The 22670-nt window shown below is 40.7% G+C and overlaps 3 protein-coding genes and 1 long non-coding RNA gene across 8 annotated transcripts; 3 read left to right on the top strand and 1 right to left on the bottom strand.

The window, feature by feature from the left end:
• The first annotated feature begins 91 nt into the window (after positions 1 to 91).
• srsf6b (serine and arginine rich splicing factor 6b) lies at positions 92 to 4508 on the top strand. 2 transcript variants are annotated; one of them, XM_005450115.3, is made up of 6 exons: positions 92 to 289; positions 995 to 1137; positions 2427 to 2545; positions 2870 to 3072; positions 3247 to 3309; positions 3668 to 4508. In XM_005450115.3, exons 1-6 carry the CDS (start codon positions 183 to 185, stop codon positions 4050 to 4052), a joined length of 1020 nt encoding a protein of 339 aa, XP_005450172.1. In that variant the 5' UTR covers positions 92 to 182; the 3' UTR covers positions 4053 to 4508. The 2 variants fall into 2 exon arrangements, with proteins under 2 accessions (XP_005450172.1, XP_005450171.1); XM_005450114.3 differs by having other exon boundaries at positions 2424 to 2545.
• Positions 4169 to 6889, bottom strand: LOC109202182 (uncharacterized). 2 transcript variants are annotated; one of them, XR_003220227.1, is made up of 2 exons: positions 6757 to 6889; positions 4169 to 6349 (listed from the first exon to the last, which is right to left on the bottom strand). It is a non-coding gene; the product is annotated as an uncharacterized LOC109202182 (long non-coding RNA). The 2 variants fall into 2 exon arrangements; XR_003220228.1 differs by having other exon boundaries at positions 6670 to 6766.
• ift52 (intraflagellar transport 52 homolog (Chlamydomonas)) lies at positions 6818 to 11549 on the top strand. 2 transcript variants are annotated; one of them, XM_005450117.4, is made up of 14 exons: positions 6818 to 6930; positions 7455 to 7622; positions 7955 to 8042; positions 8193 to 8322; positions 8419 to 8494; positions 8648 to 8719; positions 8802 to 8928; positions 9018 to 9101; positions 9241 to 9309; positions 9435 to 9589; positions 9669 to 9756; positions 9901 to 10009; positions 11093 to 11238; positions 11313 to 11549. In XM_005450117.4, the coding sequence occupies exons 2-14, from the start codon at positions 7504 to 7506 to the stop codon at positions 11352 to 11354; spliced, it is 1305 nt and encodes a 434-aa protein (XP_005450174.1). In that variant the 5' UTR covers positions 6818 to 6930; positions 7455 to 7503; the 3' UTR covers positions 11355 to 11549. The 2 variants fall into 2 exon arrangements, with proteins under 2 accessions (XP_005450174.1, XP_005450173.1); XM_005450116.4 differs by lacking the exon at positions 6818 to 6930 and adding an exon at positions 7020 to 7171.
• Positions 11550 to 12627: 1078 nt separating this feature from the next.
• Positions 12628 to 21781, top strand: mybl2b (v-myb avian myeloblastosis viral oncogene homolog-like 2b). 2 transcript variants are annotated; one of them, XR_001224137.3, is made up of 15 exons: positions 12628 to 13461; positions 13895 to 13991; positions 14134 to 14205; positions 14290 to 14382; positions 14479 to 14699; positions 15226 to 15358; positions 15454 to 15513; positions 15625 to 15822; positions 15987 to 16259; positions 16335 to 16477; positions 17414 to 17510; positions 17598 to 17705; positions 20375 to 20534; positions 20624 to 20755; positions 20851 to 21781. XR_001224137.3 is itself a non-coding variant. In XM_005450118.4 (15 exons), the coding sequence occupies exons 1-15, from the start codon at positions 13442 to 13444 to the stop codon at positions 20977 to 20979; spliced, it is 1881 nt and encodes a 626-aa protein (XP_005450175.1). In that variant the 5' UTR covers positions 12969 to 13441; the 3' UTR covers positions 20980 to 21781. The 2 variants fall into 2 exon arrangements, 1 of the variants encoding a protein (XP_005450175.1); XM_005450118.4 differs by having other exon boundaries at positions 12969 to 13461; positions 20430 to 20534.
• The last annotated feature ends 889 nt before the right edge of the window (positions 21782 to 22670 follow it).

Genomic DNA, 22670 nt, shown 5'->3' with positions numbered 1-22670 from the left:
ACCGCATAGGTCTTATGTACAAGCTTCACACACACAAAACTGAAGTGTGTACTTTATGTGCCTACATTTTCGTCAGCTTTTATTCTGAAGTTTTTTTTCCGGAAGTCTAACCTCCAGCGCCTAGGCCTGTGCGTACCTCCAAACAAGTTGTGTCTAACTTGTTCTGCCTAATATTTTCAGGCATGCCTCGGGTCTATGTTGGCAAACTTAGCTACCATGTTCGAGAGAAAGATATTCAAAGGTTTTTTAGTGGCTATGGCAAATTATTAGAGATCGACCTGAAAAATGGGTAAGACCGTCTCATCTTTCATAGCTGCTAGCTAGTTAGCTAGCTTGATGTTATTTTAATGTTAACCTCGAGAGTTGATGCCCTAGTAGGGTCAGTGTGCGGTGCTAACTGCGCTAATGTCAGCCAAAATTTGAATTTGGGGTACAATGTCCTGTCCTTTGTCATTTAAGTTTTACAAAGCACTGCTTTATGGTACTTTTAGCTAATTTTGCTTCGCTAACATTACACTAGCTACTTGGGAGACGCTATAGGGTCAATCATCAGTTTGAATGAGAATTTGTCAGTGAGCTCAAACAAGGGGACTCTATCAGCTGGCTGCCAGCTGGTTATATGCCTACAAAACAGGAAGGCTGCTGAGCACAAATGTAATAGTTAAGTGTAAGTTTCAGATAATTGCTGTATTAGAGAAATAGATTGCATATAATTACAAAATCAGATCAGATAGAGTCAGAGTCTATGATAAACCTTACAGAAATATTCCTAGATTAATTGCCATAGCTTCCCAAATCCTTTTATTCCCTTGCTTGTAAAGTTTGACAGGAGCACCGGGGTTTTTAAATTGCAAAGCAGTTCTCTTAGCCGCTGATTAAAAGTTTGCCATATTAGACAGTCTTTAGAGTTAATTATGAATCATTTGCATTAATTGGTAATGATATTAATGGCTAGTGTTTGCCATTATTTTGACTCCTGCACACTGATTCTTAGGTACGGCTTTGTCGAGTTTGAGGACATGCGAGATGCTGATGATGCTGTGTATGAGCTGAATGGAAAGGAACTTTGTGGAGAGCGGGTCGTTATCGAGCATGCCCGTGGACCCAGGAGAGACGGATATGGCTATGGGGGACGTAGTAAGTTGAACACGTCTGATTGAGAGCAAAGCATGATTGTCATACAGACGTGGGGTTCTTACACGTTGTGCTAACTAACGTGAGCTACACTTGCACTGACTCTTGAAGCAAAGAATTAAATGAGTTTCACTGAAGCTGCCTGTACTCATGTGACATGCCCTGCCATACACATTGCTAATTTATACGTCTATTCCCATTAGCACTCAAATCCATTGTGCCTTTGTGTAAAGAGAACTGTATTAAAATCCAATGAGTAACAGTGATTAAAGAAAAGGTAAGACTTGTGAAGCTACGATGTATTCAATTTGAAGTCGACATTAACACAGTGCTTGATGTTTCAATTTGAAAGAGTCCACTGCGGGCTGGGTCCGAGTCCAATGAGGGTAACGATGACTGCCTGACCTGTTTGGCCTGGGTTTTCTCCCTTGAAATGTGTGTGTGACCTTTGCCCTTTGACCATTGGTTGACATAACCGGAAGCCGTGATGACAGCACCCTTTTCCAATAGACCAGGGTGATGGTGAGGAATCCTGTTGGTTTTACTGACGCAAGACATGTCGCAGAGGATCGAGCCAACACGCATTTGAGCCTGTGAATTGGCTCCCTGTACTCTGTAGTAAAAGAGTTTGGTAGGTTTCATGTTTGTGTCATTGAGTTTCAAGTGGATAGAGTTCAGAACAAGGCATATTTTTTGTACAGTAAGACCAGAAAATAAGAAATTTAGAAAGAGCCTTACCTTATATTTAAACTCTAGACTCTAAAACAGCTTCAACAGCAAGAATCAAGCATCACATTATTCCCAGTATATACAGAGAAAAAAAGAGGCGTTAGATTGTGTCTTATAAGGACAGAATAAAAAATCCTTTTTTTGTATATTTAGTAAAATCTGTAGCTGTTTAATAAATACAACTCAAGGAGAAGAACTGCTGTGTAATTCTTATTAAAGTGGTTTTTATTCCTTGTCCACAGGGCATAGGGTGCTGCACATTTTGTCTGTTTTTTAAATGCTAAATTAAGCGATCCCTGTCTACATATAAAAAATCAATAAGACTCTGGGATATATACTAAAAACCACTGGCATCTTTAATCCCCTTTTGTTCCCTTTCACAATTAAGACAGGTTCACAGGTATTAGTTGAAGGTATAATTAATAGCTGAGGGAGGTTTAAGAACAAAAAACAGAGGTTCAGTCTGCAGTGATCTAGTAAATCTTTTTAGGCCAGTTTGGAGTCCTTTTTTTTGAAGTTTTCTGGCCTTGAATGAAATGTTAGTCTCTCTGTCTTTGTTGAAGGTGGAGGCTACAGCAGTTGGAATCGCACCGGCAGGGATAAGTACGGGCCACCTGTTCGCACTGAACACCGCCTCATTGTGGAGAACCTGTCCAGCAGGTGCAGCTGGCAGGACCTTAAGGTGAGACTTCGTATCTCCTGTCTCCTTTTCCTGACCACCTCTGCATGTCACCAGAGGATGGCAGTTGCCCTTGCAAGAAAGAAAAATTAGCCTGGACCTAACCTTCTACAGGATGAATCTGTTTTGAGATTTGATTGGCTGCTACACGAACAACCAAACTTCAGTTTCAAATCGATGTGCAACAAGCGAATTGCTTCCTGTGTGGGAACCGCTTAATAATGTCCAGTGCAAACTCTGTTAGACGGTAGATGGAGCTAACATGCCACATGTCATCCACAACTAACCACAGTCATTTTCAGAGTCATGTTTTTATTTGTGTCATAGGACTTTATGAGGCAGGCAGGTGAAGTAACCTATGCTGACGCTCATAAAGGACGGGCCAACGAGGGCGTCATCGAATTTCGTTCCCGTTCAGACATGAAACGAGCTCTGGAAAAACTGGACGGCACTGATATTAATGGAAGGAAGATTCGTCTGGTGGAAGACAAACCTCGCCGCCGACGCTCGTATTCTGGCAGCAGATCCAGGTAACTGAGGCTTAATGTTTTCATGCTTATTGTTTGTTCACTTTTCTTTTCTTATGTTTTATCTGTTATTGCTGTTCAGGATAATTAAGGATTATTTTAAACTTAACACATAATGTTGGTGTTGAGCAGATTTCCACGTCCACTTTAAGGTTGTTTTTACTTTCGAACCCACAGGTCTTGTAGCAGACGGCGCTCTCACAGCCGCAGAAGTAGAAGCTCCTCCAGGTCCCGCTCACGGTCAGTTACATTTGAATGGCTTTGTCTCATGTTTTAAGCACATTTAGCTTTTTGTCTTTTCAGCAGCCGTTTTAATTTTAGTGGTTGCGCTTTGACGAAGACGTCAAACCCATTTGTCATTTTCATGTGGAATGCTTCTTCATCTGTTCAGTTTTTTAAACTTTTCAGCTGCAGGAAATCATGTTTTTGTCATGTTATTAAGGAAATATGGTGTCAGAGAAAGCCAAAGTACCCAGTTACTATGATTGTTTACTACATCTCAGTCCTGAAACCTGGTAGTTGATGGTGTGCAGGGACCTGACCAAGTTGGTGATGAATTATTCCTCTATCTCTCCCTCTCCCTCTCTGTGTGTTCCAGGTCTCGGTCACGCAGCAAAGGGCGATCTTGCTCCAGGTCAGAGGGGAAGTCGCATTCCAGATCCAAGAGGAAATCCCATTCTAAATCCCCAGAGAAGTCTCGTTCTCGCACTCGCAAATCTCACAGTCCCTCCAAGAGCAGCACTCGGAAGTCTCGCTCCAAGAGCTCATCCAAAGTCAAAGCCGCGCGCAAATCCCGGAGTCGTTCCAAGGAGAAGTCGTCCAGTAAGAAGTCACGAAGCCGATCAAGGTCCCGTTCAGAGAGTAGGGGAGAGAAACGTACCTCCAAATCACCCCCGAGCAAGGAGGCGTCCAAGTCCCCTGCCAAGCGCTCCGCCTCCCGCTCCAAGTCTCGCTCTCGATCCAGATCAGCCTCGCAGGATTGATTGAATCTCTGACGATCTCAGGCCTGTCTGAGGTGTTTACAGAAGCAGAAAGGTTCCAATCTTCTGGCCCAAACTGGGAGGCTGTGAAATCTATAAATCTGTCTTTTCTTGACAGTCTTTTTTTTTTTTTTTTTTTTTTTTGTTTCTTTGTTTGTATTTTCTGTTAAATTAAATAGTTATTAGATGAAATTAATGAAACTCTTTACATGACAGTATTTCTCTCTTTAGTGAAGTCCAAATGTACAATTTGAGTCGAACAGCTGACAGCAGCAGCGAAAGTTGCTTCATATTTTATAAAAGTCCCAACTAATACTTTTGTTTGTAATGAATACATTTGCATGGTTTGTGATGGTTGTTTTTTAGCTGTTTGCCTTTTAAAATCCCCAGTCATTTTGAAACAGTCTACATCATTTATTTGTAATGTCATATTGTAATAAAATAACAGAATAAAAAGAACAAGCTCTGCTGCTTTTTGTTAATGTTTAACAATGTTTATTGAATTTTTTAAAAATTTACTAATATTCATTCATTTGAAGCTAGTTTGTAAAAAAAAGAAAAATCCTCATAGATAAATCTGTCTCTTGTTTTACCACGAATAAGGCACCTGGAGTCTACCTCCAAATCTGCTAATGGCTATCACATAGCAATAAGCAACTGCTTTATAAAATGGACTTTTATATAGCACTTTTCTACTCATGCACTCAAAGCATTTTATACAACATGCGTCATTCACACACATTCATACAAGCACCCTTCCTACATCTAAGGGCTCTCTATCTAATGTTTTCCTTTTCTAACTTTCTTTCCCACATTCAACTTGTGTTCAGTATTGTGCTCAAGGATACTTTGAGATATAGACTGGAGCAGCCAGGGATGGAACTGCCAACCTTTCCATCAGTAGATGATTTGTATGAAATGTATTCATTACTTGGGGGCAGATGTGACTCAACTCATAGGCCACAACCACCCAGTAACACAGTCGTTCCCAAAGTGGAGGGGTATGAATAAAAAAAAAGTATGCTTGGACACTGCTTGCATAGTGGACAGGTTTTTGATGGGGCTCCCACACAAACGCAAAGCAGAAGATGAAGCAACGCCAAATATGTTTCCAAGCCAAAGACTAGAAAATATGATGAAGCATATCTTGCCTTTGGCTTCACCTGCACAACGGTGGTGCCAAGGTAAGTATCCACGGCAGAATTTGTTTCCCCAGCGTCCAAATCACAGACAAACAGTACCCCACATTCTTGATTTTTAGTTCATCAATACTTCTTATGATGATTAACTACTCCTGAATTTTTGGAGATGTTAGCTCTTTATACAGTAAAGTTACAGTGGGATACAAATAATATCAGGCTGATCCTGCCACAGTTTGTTCCCCCTGTCCAAATCACGAACAGACAATATCCCACAGTTGTTTATGTCCATATTGTTACATCCTGGAACCGTACATCTCCCGTCACAAATCCCACTGTCTTCTGATTGGGCCTTCCTCACCAAAGTCAGGTGACAGCACAAACGCGAGGAAGTCTGCATCCCTGTTTTTGTTTTCTCGTAGGTGATGTTCATAGGTCAGATGTTCATCACAAACTTGAGGAACCATCCTTTAAACAGCAGCCATTTGAACTCTATGAACAATCTATTCCTCTCCCTTTACCATGACCTGGTTACGGGGTCCAAGGAGTTTCCTCATATCGCATTCAGGGGATTGTTTCACTCAGAGCAGCTGATGACACCCTTTTTACCCCTGTGCAGCAGAGTCAGAGGGGGAACACCACTCCATCTCCTCCTACAGACTCACCAGCTGGTATGATGGTGCTGCCTCCAGGGTCCCGCATACATTCTCAGACTCCAGTACCTCTAGAAAAAGCAGATATTTTTGTGCTGAAGGCAGACCGGCGGAACAGATACCATAACTAAAAAAAGTGTGAGTGTGAGCCTCTTTTACAACTTCACTTATATACTTCAAATGTAAGAGTTGCTGGCACATCTGGTGAAGGTCCCCGCACTTCATCTGAACCACAGACCTTTAGTCCCTGTCATACTTGGTTGGGTATTGGGATCAGCCGCACCAGTGTATGCACCGTGATGGCACTAATAGACAGGGATGAAATAATACTTGAATTCATTCTGAATGAAGATGTCATGCGAAATATTTTTTGATAGTCATTTCAGTAATGAATACACAGACTGCTGCAGATTGCTTTTTTCCTGTCAACATGTATTCGTCCCAAACAATCACGGGCCACAACTTGATCAAATAGTTCCATCATCTTCTCTTCATCTGCTTTTGTGACCTGGAAGCAGAAACAACCATAACGAGGAAAAATCTGATTATTAAAAAACAAGGAAAAAACGATTAAAAAACAAGGAAAATCTGATTATTTCTAAGAAAAAAGAGTGTGAAATTTAAGTTAGACTTGTGTTTCTAAATGAACAACCTCATGTTGTGTAGCTTTCTGGATTTTAAACTTATTGGACTACATACTTATTTATTATACAGGCTATACAGTACATAAAATTTACGTTTTTTATGTCACTGAAATGTTTAATTATGTGGGCTAAAGAAAGCAAGAAAGTTATGGAGTATATTTATATGAAACATGCGTAAACTTACTGTATTTGATGTATTTTAATGATATATAATGCATAATACAGAATGTAACACCTGGCTATGTGTAATAAATGGCTTTGATTTTCCTACCCCATTTGATTTCCATGCCACCTTCATACCACCCTAAGAAAATTTCTCTATTTCCGCCCCTGTTTCTGGGTTACACTTATGTCAGCCTTCTATCACCATCATTGCTGCTCCAGAATTCCCTAACAGATTTCCACCTATGGCCACATCCTTCACCTTTAAAGTTTTGACTTGTTTGTAAGTTTTTCTATTTATAAAAACCATCGTTAAACCACAGAACATTCCTGTAACTTTATCTAGCACTTCAAAGTGCAAATGTTTTGACCGTGGAGTGATGCTAACTGAACAAACCCGCTGAAAAGCTGTTTTAAGTGTACGTTGCTTTGACACAATGCTCTGCGCTATCCAGTTGCTATGCTGTTAGCGCCCTTGGTTACCATTATTTCCCATAATGCACCGCTTCTAAGAGCGCTTAGAGGTAATTAACATTTAATACTGTAAACCTGGGCTTTAACATAAGGGGAAAACAGAGTGCTACAGTTGACAGGTTACCATAGCAGTCTTTAGTGAAACGAAGCGAAAACACCTCGCTATTAGCTTCACGGCTAACCATAATGTTAGCGAGCTTCTTGGCTGTTTTTTGCTAACACCATTTTAGCACACGACAGTGGATGCAAACCCAAAACTATGCTAATTACAGCTGGCTAATAGCAGCCCTGGACTAATGGTAAAGTCTGACTTGGGCTTTTAACGTGTTTTAGGTGTGTGGATGATAAGAGCCCTAACTTTGGTGACTGAAGCTGGTAAATAATGGAGAAGGAACAGTACAACAGCGTGGTCTTCAATGCTTCAAAAAGAGAGCTTTTTACTACGAACAGTGGCTACAAATCCATGCAGAAGAGACTAAAAGCTCAGTGGAAAATCCAAAGGTAAGGAGTTTGGGGACGATTAAATACAAGAGATAAATAGTACCAAGTCCTCTAGTTATCAGCTAAGACATGCTCTTAAATGTAAATGTGATACAGTGGACCTGGTAAACAAAGCATGAATATAGACATAGAGGGCTAGAATATTCGTCTCTGTAAGTAAGTATAGTAAAGTAAAATAATAAAATGGGACGTATTGGTAATAGCAAAGCACTTTAGTATGTTTACTGAGTTATATTTTACTATGTCATTTTTCTCAAGCTTAACCAACATTTTCTCATAGTTCTGCAGCAATTTTAAAACCTCAAATGCAAAATCCGTGCTGTCTCCTGTAGCATAAAAGAAGAGCTGTCATTGGATAAGCTGAAGAGTGTCAAGTTGTGGATAACTGCAGGTCCAAGGGAGAGGTTCACAGCGTCAGAGGTGATATATGGGCGAAAAGATGATATTTGCCGGCTAATTTCCAAGCAGTCTAAAATTCTACAAGGCTTAGGGCCACCCAAAATATTTAAGCTTCTTTCATTTGTTCAACCGCAAACACATTTTCACAGTAGTTATTTCCTTTTATTTCAGATGGAGGCGCTGAAAGTCTACCTGGATGGAGGAGGGAATATCTTGGTCATGCTCGGTGAAGGAGGAGAAATGAAGTATGACACAAACATCAATTTCCTCCTGGAGGACTTCGGAGTAATGGTCAACAATGGTGTGCATTGAAACCTTGTTGGAAAAACAACTATGCAAACATTGCCCATGCTGTTTTTAAAATGCTTTGTATTCGTTTTCATCTTGTTCATCCAAGATGCTGTGGTGAGGAATGTGTACTACAAATACTTCCATCCTAAGGAGGCGCTTGTGTCGAATGGTGTACTGAACAGGTTCACCAGTGTTTTTCTCTTTTTATGTATATTTCACAGAGTCCCAGGTTGTTCTAGCCTAAATTTATGATGGCATAATCTAACACTTATCTAATTTCATCTGTATGCTGATAAATGCCAAACTATCAATTCAGTTGCCTGTTTCCTGTGCAGGGAGATCAGTCGTGCTGCTGGAAAAGTGGTCACGGGAATCATTGAAGATGAAAATGTTGGAAACAATGCACAGTGAGTCTCAATTTTGTACACCTCCATCTTCTGCATTAAAGAGAAAGACTTCAAATTTGAGTTGTTGTCTTTCTTTGTGCAGGGCGCTCACATTTGTGTACCCGTACGGTGCCACACTGACCGTGGTGAAGCCGGCCGTGGCTGTTCTTTCAACGGGCTCCGTCTGCTTTCCCCTCAACAGGCCTGTCCTGGCTTTCTATCAGGGCAAGGTCAGAGGCACAGTGTAGTGACAACTTTCTTTTCCTAACCATATGGTCAGAAATGTGGTAACATGGAGATTACTTTTTTTTAAATGTAGAATTCTGGCAAACTGGCTGTCTTGGGTTCCTGCCACATGTTCAGTGATCAATACATAGACAAAGAGGAGAACAATAAAATCATGGTAAGTCCACTTTTTTGTGTAATTTATTAGGTAAAGGTAGAAGCATGATCCTTCTAGAATAAAGCTCCTTTAAATGAGTATTTCAATAGTAGTTTTTTTTATTGGCTGCCGTGGCATACAACTTTTTCTTTTATCACAGGACGTTGTGCTTCAGTGGCTCATGACCGATAACATTCAGCTGAATCAGATTGATGCCGAAGACCCAGAGGTGAGGAAGAGGAGTGTGCATGGCAAAATGGCTTTCCTAATTGTTCTCTCTCTCTTTCTTTTTCTTTTTTTTTTAAATGAGCCAAGGTTCTTCTTTTCTTCTTGTCCTTTTTTTTTGTCCCCCAGATCACAGATTACACAATGCTGCCAGACACTGGCTGTTTGTCTGAACAGCTCAGAGTGTGCTTACAAGAAGGAGACGAAAACCCACGGGACTTCACCTCTCTCTTTGATATGTCTTTGTTCAATCTGTCGACTGACACCTTACCCCAAGTCATCAGGTGAGAAATTGGTCACCCTCCCCTGAGTCCAATCGCTGTTGTTTCCCTTCGAAGCTAAAAACAGATCTTTGGTTTGCAGTGCTTACAAGCAGCTTAATGTGAAAGCTGAGCCACTGCAGCTGATTGCACCGCAGTTTGAAACTCCTCTGCCTCAGCTTCAGCCTGCTGTGAGTTTTTTTTTTTTTTTTTTTTTTTCTGGGGGTTTTCTGTTCAAAGGATTTCACGTCAATGTAACTGAAAACTTAAGACAACATTTTTGCTTAAAGTCCCACAAGTTTGAAGCCAAAAGTAGGTGCTGTCCTGTCTTTCAGGTCTTTCCACCTGCCTTAAATGATTTGCCACCACCCATGCTGGACCTGTTCGATCTAGACGAAACATTCTCGTCGGAGAAAGTGCGACTGGCACAGCTCACCAATAAGTGTAAGTTCAGGATTGCTAATGGAGCATTCACACATGCACTGCAGCCCTCTAGATATCTATTGATGGAGGCGTATGTGAGGACTTACATGTCCAGGGCAGTCAGATTCCACATTAAACTGACTTTCATTTGCTACTTATGTGTGAGAAGCTAGGTGGTTATTTTCACAGCAGTTCAGTAGCCATCCTTTATCTCATATAGGTTGATCGGGTGTCCCTCTTTACGTGGGACTGCACAGCAGTTTCATCTCTTGTATCACATATTTTGACTTAACCTATGTCTTATCTTTTAATTTGACCTAGTTTTAAAAGTCGAAATATATATGTAAGACAGGACACTTCAAAAGTCAGCCAATTCCTCCGGGTTTGTTATCTTTAGTGCCATGTGGCAACACGATGCAGAGCAGCTACCTAAACTCTACTCCCACAGTGTCCTCCCCTCACCCCATCTAATCGTGGCAGATGGCTACCCCTCCCTGAGCCTGGTTCTGTTGGCTTCTTCCTGTTAAAAGGGAGTTTTTCCTTGCCGCTGTCACCAGTTGCTTGCTCATAGGGAGTCATCTGATTGTTGGGTTTTTCTGTCTATTATTGTAGGGTATTTACAATAAAATATAGGCGACTGTGAATTGGCGCTATATAAATAAAATTGAATCGATTTATTGAATGACTGAAGAATGCTGTCATGGTTCTCCTGCAGGTTAGCATGTCATGATATTTTTCTGTTTACACTACTTAAAGTTTAAATTCACAAATCACCAAAAGTGAATGAAATGTTCGTGGAATATGAATAAAAGTACTACAAATAACAGGAAATGCAGCATGTTTTTTTTTGTTTTTTTAAACAAGTCTAAAAAGGCCTGTTGATACCTGCCGTCAGTTGGGATGCTACTTTCAATCCTCCCGCTACAGATATTTACATGTTAAATGTTTGCTCATGAGTCTCCTTTAAATCTGATCACCCTAGTCCCACCTATTGTACACTCTACCCAGACATCTCCCTTAAACTAAGTTTATTTCTGAACTTGCCTGTTTTGAAGCAGATAGTTAATCGTACTCATCCTGTTATTAAATGGGTTGTGTTCACAGGTACAGACGATGACCTTGAATTCTACGTCCGGAAATGTGGTGAAATTCTCGGAGTGACTCCTAAGTTGGATAAAGAGCAGAGGGATGCCAAGCACATCTTGGAACACATTTTCTTCCAGGTTGTAGAGTTCAAGAAACTAAATCAGGTGAGTGTGTTCATAACTACATCTGCTTGCATCTAAAGGCTTTGTCCAAAAATGACTTTCCTCACTTTTGGCAGGAACACGATATGGATCCTGAGGCCCGGTTCACTCCGCTGTGATTGGATTCAAGAAATCTGAACATTCAATACGTCCCTTTTGAAATTAGCACAGTTTGAGCTTATGAGCACAGTTACAATGGAGGGACTGTGGTAACCACACTTTTCAGAACATGTACAGCTACATTTTATAACTTTGTATTGTCTTTCATTGTAAGAATATACCAGAGCAAATAAAGTTCTATACCCTTTATTTAACAGTGCTTTGAAAATATTTTTGTAGTTAAAACATTGATGTGATTATTAAAAAGGCAAACTGTTCTGCATCAGTCCTCACATGGATCCTTTAAAACAGAACATGATGTCAAACTATGGATTGGGGGGGGGGGTGTTAACTTGGACATAGTGGGTGCAGAGGCTGGGAGTGCACATCACACTTGACATCTAACATTTTTCCCTTGTAAAGTGTTAATTTTAGCCACATCAGGGTGAAACATCAGCTAGTGACTCTTGTTGTGAGGGTTTTGGACTCCACGTTTGCTCCAGAGTGCAGGACTCCACGTAGAATCTAGGGCTATTGCTCTCCGACTTGATCACAGACACGTCCCATGACATTTGTGAGGCGGTGAGATCGCTGTATGACTGATCAAAACAAGCTGCCTGCTTTGGCTTCTGAAGGAGCATGTGGGGAGTGGAGGACTTCCCCTGTAACGGGACGGCCAGGTAGCAGCCATCAGCTTCGTGAGTGTTCATGGTGTTCACTGAAAACCCTGGACAGGGAGAGGCGGTGTCAGAGGACAGGCAGAGAGAGGCTCCAATAGACGGCTTGGTGTCCAATCCATCAGCTGTTGTGTCATTCGACACCCTCGATGTGGACAGTTGTTCCAGTGACAGTACAGACAGCAGACTCTGTTCCCCATAAAACTTCCTGTCAAGCTCTGATGGAGATGAGCACTCAAAGCTTTTCATATCTAGAAGGTAAAACATGTTAGACAGAATTCAGAAACAAATCACCTGATGAGGCAAATCAACACGTCTAATTCAGTCTAGTTTTCTTACCTTTGACCACAAACACTTTCTCCATGTTTGATCAGGGCTGCCTCCCTCCTCCAGCTGGCTTTTAAGCTGTTGGAGCTGCTTGCTAATTGACCCAGCTGCAGGTCATCAGTGGGAGCAGGAGGCGGACCTGTCAGCCCTGTACAGATTCAGGCCCTGTAATTTACTTGTGGTTTATTGAGCGCTAATCTGTTAGGTTATATATAAGGCTGTAATTTTAACAAGATCACTAAACCTTTTAAAAACTATTTATTTGTATGCTGTTTAAAAAAAAAAAAAAATTTTAGCATTAAAAATATAATTTTTATTAAAGAGCTTACACATACTGGTGGACTAACCACTACAGAAACATTAAAAATACTTTTTGAATACCAGTACTATCAATTTAAGGCAGCTGGTGCATAAACCTTACACCGGGTGGTGGTCTAATAAGCACTGTATTGTTTAAAAGCTGTTCGCAAACATACTATAGATTTTCTGGGAAGGAAAATGGTAGAAAGTATATTTAGTTAAAGGTGTAAACATGAAAAAACAAACAAAAAATAAATTAAAATGACTTTATAAGTAAACACTTTTATGTGAAAGTGTCTGAAATTTTGTAGTAGAAAAATCGTGTTTTTTCAAACTAAATTTCATTACTGTTTTATTATGTAACAATATCTAAACTTCCCCTCTCAGCAATTGGGTGTTTACAGTGTTTGACTGAGACACACCAATGACTGCAGAAAACATTATTTTACGATAATAAAACAAAATTTACAGCGCTGGGACAAACCCAAAAAAGTTCCACCGGAAGCTTTCTCTGTGGCTACGCGCAGCTCCAATGCGCAGCTACGTCACTATCCGGTTCCTACGACAGAGAAGAGCGCGAGATAGAAATCCAAGAGCGCGGACAACTCTGGCGCTCCGCACCAGCTGGTTGTATAGGCTGTAACATTAGAACAGTGCCGAGCCTCCATCACCAACACTGGCTACAGCATAAAGACATTAATCACGGGTATTACGACGACATAATACCAAGTACGTATGCACATGACGTGCAACGGCCGCCGGAGAAATCGCTTTCGGACCGTAAACAACAGAAATAGAGGGAAATGTCCCGGTGGCCGCGCGGGTAAGATGTTAATCGTTATTACCTAAATTAGCTGTGTGTGTGTTTTTTAACACTGGGGGTTGACGTGAGTATTTAACTTATTCTTTTTAATACAGTCAATTGGAAACTGAAGTCTTCACTGTTTGACCTAACCCTGCTATCCCTGGGAGCTCGCTTGTGTCTGGCCGCCCTTTTTCCGGACACGGAAAACAGGCTTTGGGTTAAACTTAAGGCCAAACACGGTTTCTCTTAGATCACACTAGATAAATAAATCACTGCTCAGCACAGACATTATTGGCAAACTGTGTTATTTCTGCGAGCGAACTGTTATCCGCCAAGTTGGCTAGAAAAATAAGAACGATAATCTAGCTGTCTTCCGGACATCACCAGGGCCGGTCAGTAGTGAGTTGTCTGTCAGCTATGTTCGTCCACATCACAGTTGTTTGTTTCTCAGTGAGGATGGAGAGGAGGCCATGCATCAGGACACTGATTCTGATGTGGCAGAGCAGAGGGATGGAGGGAAAGTGAAGGTGAAATGGACTCAAGAGGAGGTATTTGTTTATTTTTATTTTTTTAATATATATAATGTAAACCAGACTGCTTCATTTAAACATTGAAGTAAACAGATAATTTAAATGGCTCTAGAGGAGGACAGGGATCATAAGAAATGCTCATTTTTTGGTGTGTATACAGGATGACAAGCTTAAAACGCTGGTTCAAAAACTGGGACCAAATGACTGGAAAACCATAGCCAGCTACATACCTGTGAGTCTGAGCATCTTTTCTGTAAGAATGTATGTCAACAGAAATCTTTTTCAGTATTTTGAGTTTGCTTTTTTGTTTTTTTAGAATCATACTGAACATCAGTGTCAGCATCGCTGGTTTAAAGTCTTGGACCCAGAATTAGTGAAAGGCCCCTGGACTAAAGAGGAAGATGAGAAGGTAGGTAGTTCAGAGGTGTGAATGGAGTAAATATGTTGTGAATAAAAGCATGCTGGTGATCTTTTTTTTTTTTAACTTTTCTTTTTTGTCCTCTAGGTTATAGAGCTTGTGAATCTTTATGGCAACAAACAGTGGGCGCTGGTAGCCAAGCACCTGAAAGGCAGACTGGGGAAGCAGTGCAGAGAGCGCTGGCACAACCACCTCAATCCCAGCGTTAAGAAGTCTTCGTGGACGGCTGAGGAGGACCTCATCATCTATAAGGCTCACTGCCTGCTTGGCAATCGCTGGGCTGAGATCGCAAAACTGCTCCCTGGAAGGCAAGTAGCTACTCTGCCAGAAACAGAATTGGGCTGATGTGAGCTTTTACATGCAAACTCCTGCTCTTTTCTGAAGTGAATTCTTAAATTTTTAACTTAGAAAAGTTTGATACGTTGCCGTGCTTGTCAGATACTTTGTAACAACTGATGAACAATTTAATCAGCTGCCTATCCGGTGGGTCACTTGTCCTGCAATGGACTCCTACATCACAGTCTTAAACTTAAACAGTAGTTCTCGTTCTGTTCTCAACCACGAGGAACTTGTTCCAGCTAGACTGAGCCTGTAGGTCACAGCAGATCTTCGCAGCAGAGTATTGTCTACTGTTGTTTGCTGGAATCCTTTCATCCACAGGACGTGAGACACACTTAAGAGGTAGTGTAATTACATTGTTGGATGTCTCAGGAGAAGGGCCAGGTTTTAACAATAAGTCAACTCTCAAAATAAGTGCGAGGATTACTTTGTGTTGCCAAATGAAGTCAGTATGTGGGGAAACACTGCAATTCACGTCCTGATATATATTGACAGGACGGACAATGCAGTGAAGAATCACTGGAATTCGACCATCAAACGGAAGTTAGAGATGGGCTTCTACTCCGGGGAGGTCTTCAGGCCCAATGAGCTGGAGGAGCTGTGGGCTCGTGTTAGCAAGGATGGTCAGGTGGGCTGTGTTTCCATGATGTCCTCCTCTATGATACAAGATACAAAAGATATGTATGGTAAGATACAGAAATTGGGTTTTTTCTCATTACACAGATGCCCAGTTGCTCTCAAGACAGTTCAGACAAGGACTCGGAGCAGAAGATCCCTCCTTCAGTAAGTGACTGTTCAGATTCATTTAAAAAAAAAAAAATAATAACACCGTTACCTTAAGTATCAGAAACTAGTCTATACTAGTGTTGTTATAGAATCTTCTTTTTCCAATAGCTGCAGGAAACAGCTAAAGCTGGCCCCAGCAAAGCTGGGCTGTCAAAGTCTGTTCCCTCTCCAAGCAACAGTCTGAGCCCCAAGAGTGAGGTGGACAGCACAGGAGGACTGAACAGCACTAGCTGGGTGGTGGACAGCTCCGGATTCCTGTCTCCCACTGGCCCAGCTCTGAAGGAAGTGTTAGACATGGTGGATGGGGTAAATATCCACAATACCACAGGGTTATTTTAAAAAACTGTCCCGGTTTTATATTGTGTATAATGTATTCTGTATACTGTTTGTTCTGCATCTGTTCAGTCTTGGCTATTTCACAGTTGTGGCTACATGCTGACCTAACAAATAAATGTCTCTTCTGCACTAAGGATCTTGATGGCTGGTGCAACCTCGCAGCCTTTGACCTCCCCGAGGACAGTCCCAGCCCAGAGCGACATCAGTTTCGTCTGGAAGGCAGCGCCTTGCAGGAACTAAGCAAAGGAAGCAAAGGAGAACTCATCCCCATCTCTCCTGGAGGCGTCACACCCCCCTCCATACTGAGCCACCGGAGCCGAAGGTGCATCGCTTTGTCTCCCGACGCCAACAAGTCCATGACTCCTAAGAGCACCCCTGTCAAAATCTTGCCCTTTTCTCCATCTCAAGTAAGTCCCTTGTTCAGTGGTGCTCGCAGTGATGTCCTATTAATGCACTCTACTGACAAATGTGTGTTTTTGCAGTTTCTCAACATGTGGACTAAGCAGGACACTCATGACTTAGAGAACCCGTCTCTCACGTCCACACCTGTGTGTAGCCAGAAAGCCATTGTTACCACCCCGCTGCAGCGAGACAAGACGCCTCTCACTCAAAAAGAAAACTCAGTGTAAGAGTCCTCTAATTGGTGGAGGCATCTGATGGGTTCGTTTTTCATGGGTTCATCTAAAAACAGACAAATTTCTGAAGATCTGATGCCATCAAAGCATCTCCACCAACTTGTAATAATGATTCTTGCACATTTTAGTCTCATGTAATGTTCTTAGAATTATTAGTGTGTTTTTCTACACGTACAAAGATTTGTGGATTGAATATGTCAGATTCACTGGATTAACATTTATTACTACTATTTTTTACATCGATTCAATTTATTATATAGAACCAAATCACAACAAAAGTCACCTAAGGCACTTTATATTGTAAGGTAAAGACTCTACAACAATAGAGAGAAAACCCCAACAATCAGACACCCCCCATGAGCAAGCACTTGGCAGCAGTGGGAAGGAAAAACTCTCTTTTAACAGGAAGAAGCCCCAGGCAGAGGTTTGGAAACAGGACAAAACAGACACTGTGAAAGAGAGTGAGAGATTAATAATAACTAATCATTAACTGTAAAGTGGTGTGAAAATCAGATATGGGTTTGATGCTGATTCAGGTTTGGAGAGATTAGATACTGGTGACGATGGGCTAATCGAGTCCTATGTTCAGTGTTTAATGCAGCACTTGCACTAACATAATATCTCGCCAACGCTTCGATTACTGTTACTATTCAGCCTGCTTGTGTCTTATCTGCTCGAAGCCACACGTATTAGTGAGGAGGTACACCACCAGTGAGGGTGATCATAAGTGACATAACACTGAGCTGAAATGAGTGGATAATAATTGGAAGTAGGATTTTTATTTTTGTCATTAACGTAGTTTAAGCAGAGCCTGCTGTTAGTCTGAACAATGATTTTTAGCGTCTTTCTCACAGTAAGACTTACACGTTGTTAATCTAACACAGTGTATATGAAATTCTCTGTGTTCTCCTTTTTGTTTTCTCTAGTTTTGTTACACCCAACCACAAGTCTGAGCTGTGTACCCCACGAACTCCAACACCGTTTAAAAATGCCATGGAGAAGTACGGGCCTCTGCAGCCTCTGGTGAGCATCAGTATGTGCTGTTGGGGAAAACATGCCAGCTGTTGTCTTTCTCCTGTGCTGTAACAGCCTTTTCTGCTCTTTTGTCAGCCTCAGACTCCCAACCTCGAGGACGACATAAATGAGGTCATCTTGAGAGATGCAGGGATCGACTTAATCATGCGCTTAACTCCACCCGAACAGAGGCGCAAAACTGTGGTAACTACTAGAGATGGACCGATCCGATATTACGTATCGGTCCGATACTGACGTAAATTACTGGATCGGATATCGGCGAGAAATAAAAAATGTAATCCGATCCATTAAATATCAAAAAAGCACCTCACAAAACTTGCGACACAGCGTAACTCGGCTCATAACCGTAGCACGTCGGAGCAGTGTGCTCACGTGATAGAGCGGCTGTGTGTATTTGGAGCCTCGCTAGCAAAGGAGCATTTCATCTCCGAGGAAGTTATCCCAGAGAGAAGTAAAGCAAGTGTCTAAGTTCATCTCTGAATGTTTGTAAAGCGTTCCCACGTTAAGCTTAACAACCGATATATGGAGCGAGTGCCTCTTCTTGCTTCTACTTCAATCGTGAAACTGCTTAATGATCAGCTGATCGGCTTTTCTGTCGCGAGTCCGTCTCTCTTCTTTGTTTTTGGCCCCACTTTGCACCAGAAAGAGGAAACCAGCGGCTGAACAACAGCAGCACGTTTAAGCTTGATAAGCTGCTGTTAGAATTTTTATTTAATATTACTTTCTACACCAGGATCCTTTTCTACGTAGCTGACGGCTGGTAACTGTGCAGGGGCGGATCTAGCAAAGTTTAGCCAGGGGGGCCGATAGGGCATGAACAGGGAAAAGGAGGGCACAAAGACATACTTTTCTTTCTTATTCTCATTTAAAATGTCTAGCTTTTAATAAATAATTATCTGAATCTTACACCCAAAGTTTTAATCTGATGTAAAATGTATAGAAGTCCATTACTGTATAGTAACTGTTAAGTCTAATATACCCTAGTAAGCTATACTACTTTTTCCTTTGGGGAAAGTACCATTTGTGAATTCTGCAATTCTGTTGAAGAAAGATGTTGAATCTATTTAATTATTCTTGAAAAATAATTTATTTCTGTGCATTTTTTTTCACCCTGCATCAAATTTAAGTTGATTACATCGATTAAGCATCATGAGGTGGAGGGTGGTTCCCTATTTTTTGGGGGGGGAAGTTTGCAACCCTATTAGTTAGGTTGCTTAATATTTCTGCTAAGTACTCTTTAAAATACCAGAATAGGGAGGATGGAGTAGGTTTAAGTTTATTAGATTGATCAGTGTTGCTGAACTATGAAATATTTTGGGCGCAGTGTATTTTTTACATACAGGTATAACAGAATAGCTTTAGTGTTGTTGTTTATTTAAACTTGAGGATGAACTTATACAAAATGCAGCAAGATATTTAAAAAACACACTATATCGGATTCATATCGGTATCGGCAGATATCCAAATTTATGATATCGGTATCGGACATAAAAAAGTGGTATCGTGCCATCTCTAGTAACTACAAGTCGATTATTGCGGTCATTGCGGTCAGGGGCTGGTGTCAAACTCACTTTCTGCCCAACATTTGATTTCAGGTAGGCCAGACTGGTAGATTTACTAACCTAATACACCTGCATATTGTTTCCCTTTCTTTCAGTATAAAGAAATATAATACCCCGTTCCATTAATATGAAGCTGAGATGTATTAAAAAATAAACACAATTTTCAACAATACATCCGAGTTTGCCTACTTTAGGAAGCTGCTACTGCAGTAAATTAAAGAAAATCATCAGCATGGCTTATTAGGCTTACAGTGAAAAAAAATTAATGAATAAATAGAATAACATAAAATTATAAAAAAATGCTGGCTCGCAGCTCAATATCTAGAATTTTATTTAAAAATCATAAGTGTTCTCTTAATTCACAGAAACTGTCTCTTTTTCATTCCTGTGGACCCCCTATACTAATATAGTAGTAGAATATAATAATATAGCAGGTCGTGGGTGCTCTGACATCCTGATACTCCTGATCATAAGATCCATAGTATACATATTGTGCACTAATTAACTAAAACCTGGAGTGAAACTGATCCTAAGAAAACTACTAAAAGTCCCACTAGCTGTTATAAGTAGATGTAAGTTGCTAAAATCATCAAACTTTACAGTTCAGTTAGATGTGCTGTCATGCTCTGTCAGTGATAGCAGTGTGTATCTGCCCACATGCATCAAGTCCCTTCATCTTTGTACACTTATACTGTGGGCAGTACCACACAGTGCTAATCCTACACTGAAGGTTAGAGTTTAAGACAAAAAATGCCAAAAACACTAATAGCTGGGGCAGGGAAAGGATCTACTGCTGTTACACAGCTAGATAGCTGGCACTGGTAGCGACAACATATTCTTCCCCTACTGGCTGAATAGTCTTAGGTGGTCTTCTTTCCACTATATAGTCAGCAGAACAAAAAGAGTGCAAAACCTTGCAGTGTTCCACATAGATTGATTTTTTTTCTTTAAATTGAGTGCAACATGCATGAGTATAATACACCTAGAGCCGTAGCTGCACACTGACAAATGTTAGTATAGAGGAATTCTGTTTAAAAGGGTTTTTGTAATGGTGCATGCAGGGGATGCTATTTTATTCTGTTAATGGTCTTCAGCTACACAAACACTGAGCCTTTCTTCACACTCAGGAGTTCCCACCTCGGAGCTGTCAATCACAGTTGTCACACATAGAAGCAGCCTTGTTCAATCACTTTCCCCAAAGCAGGCTCTTACTGCCACCACTCTGTGAGAATGCTTTGAGCTAAGAGCGGCTGACAGCTCATTGCTAACCTCCTTCCATTCTTCACTCAGATATTTTTAACAGATCTTGTTTCTCATTGCCGATTCGATCGTCTTTTATTGCCAGCATCGCCCTCCTATGAAGAAAGTGCGTAAATCGTTGGCCCTGGATGTAATGGACTGCCAGGTGATGCCTACATCCAAACGTAAATCAGCCAAACACAACATCAAGGTAAAGTGTGTGGGAACTCTTTATTAGCCTGCGTGTGTTTTAGTCATATCCTAATTCTTGATATTTGGTCCTTACTTTTTTGGCCACAGGAAGAACCGATGTTGATTTCTGTCAGCTCTTCACCACTTAGCAGCAAGCGGCACGAAAACATTTTGGATCAGGGCTTCCTTTTGGGACCAAGTGACAGTGCCATATTTCCCAGCACAGGCTCCCCAGTTCCAGTATGTTCCACCTTTTTAATCTTTTGAGAGCAGTTATAAATGTAATCAGAGTGTAAAGTCATTTACATCTGTTTATGTTTTTTTGTCCCCAACAGATGTCAAAGGAATGGGAAATGGTTGTTTGCGGTCAAACTAAAGACCAGTTAATAATGACAGAGAAAGCCCGGCGCTACCTTCGCTCACTAAAATCCCACGCTCCTAGCCGGGCTCTGATCCTGTCCTGAGATGGCTCGTCTTTTTACGCCAAAATGTTACTTATCCAGAACTTACAGTTGCTATTTTCCCATTTCTCCTGAGGGCCTGGTGTACTTTGTGGCGGAGAAAGGGTCACGTCTTGTAAGGTTAGCGCCATGTTTGAACAACTCGTTAGTGATCAGGTTATTGACAGTGTTAGGCCTGTCTGAAAGACAATGTTGCTTTTAGATGTAGAGTCAGGCAGCCAGGCATGTTTAATTTCATAGTTGTTATTTCAGTGTTTGAAAAGAACGAATGAATGTTGAGGGGGAAGAAGAAGAATGTGTAAATGAAAAATCAAGGCTCTATAGTTTTGCCATCACTGGAAAAAAAAAAAGGTTTTACATGTGATTAAACAGTTTTTTTAAACATTGTATTTTTAACATTGTATTTTGTACAAAGTTTGCCCCTCCATATCCAGGTTCTGTGTTATGGAGGATTTACAGGTTGAACAGTAATGCATGAAGGGAACACTTATTGTAGGGTCTATTTAGCATGTATAGATTCTTTTTATGATGCATCTCGGTACACACAAATTGTAGCTTCCCACACATTGGAGAGAAATTGACACTAATCATATCTCTAAAGATGAGGAGCTACCCATCAAGATGCGTACATCTCAAGTTTTAATCTGTAATAGTCATTTATGTGAGATGTAGTGAAGGTGTAAATGTGTTCCAACTGTTGGTGTGAAGGGGATTATAAATAATTTGACACTGTAAATAGAGTTGACTGTTTGCTCTATCATACAAGAATGTTACAGAATTGAATAAAATACTGATATGTTCAATACGCTTGTTGTTTGATTATGCTGCTGCAACTTTGTGATGCAGTCCTGACAAATTAAGGTGTATAAAGTAGGCTTTGTGTTTAGTTTGAATGTGCTGAAAGTGTAGTCTAATAATTGGAGCCTGTTTTAGTTTATGTAACATTTTGTTCAATTATGTTTATATAGCACTAATTCACAACACTTGAATTGGGTCACATTATATTACAAGGCAAAGACCCAACAATCAGGAAGCCTCAGCTAGGTAAAAGGTTAGAGGTTAAGGTTCTTTCCTAGCTTGAGTTGTCCAGGGATTCTTGGTGTGTCCATTAAGATATTAACTTTCAGAATTTTCCACTCACAATTTGTTACATCTTAAATCCATTTTCTTAATGCAAGATCTAAATTTCTCAGTACACAGTCATGTGAAAAAGAACAATTTCCTAAGGCTCTATGTAATCCTGTGAAAAATTCAAAAACAAACTTGCCATTGAAAGTAACAGTGTAAGTAGGGCAAATACACTTAATGTACTCACCATCAGCACAAGAAATCACCTCGTTAAAAACAGGTTTTGGCAGTTGACTCATCAGGTGCACTTTAGGGTGACCATATTTTGATTTCCACATAAGAGGACACTTGGCTCAGTCATGAAGAACTTTAATAATACCGTTTGCTTCAAGAAAACTTCTCTGTGCAGTTAATGAATGGTGAAATTAAAAAATGTCATATAGGCTTTTACAAGTCAACAAGTGCAAAAATAGAGGACGATTGGGTTACCTTAGTGTACTTTTAAAATGGGTTGTAAAATGCTTAGAATTTAAATCCTTTTTTTTATATTAAATTGAAATGAAAAAAACAAAAACTAACCAAGTCCTATTTGCAAATACTACTTTACAGGGATATCGGTAGCTGTA

The sequence above is a fragment of the Oreochromis niloticus genome, linkage group LG5, assembly GCF_001858045.2.
Source record: "Oreochromis niloticus isolate F11D_XX linkage group LG5, O_niloticus_UMD_NMBU, whole genome shotgun sequence".
Taxonomy (NCBI): Eukaryota; Metazoa; Chordata; class Actinopteri; order Cichliformes; family Cichlidae; genus Oreochromis; species Oreochromis niloticus.
This window is presented reverse-complemented; position numbering and strand designations above follow the sequence as displayed.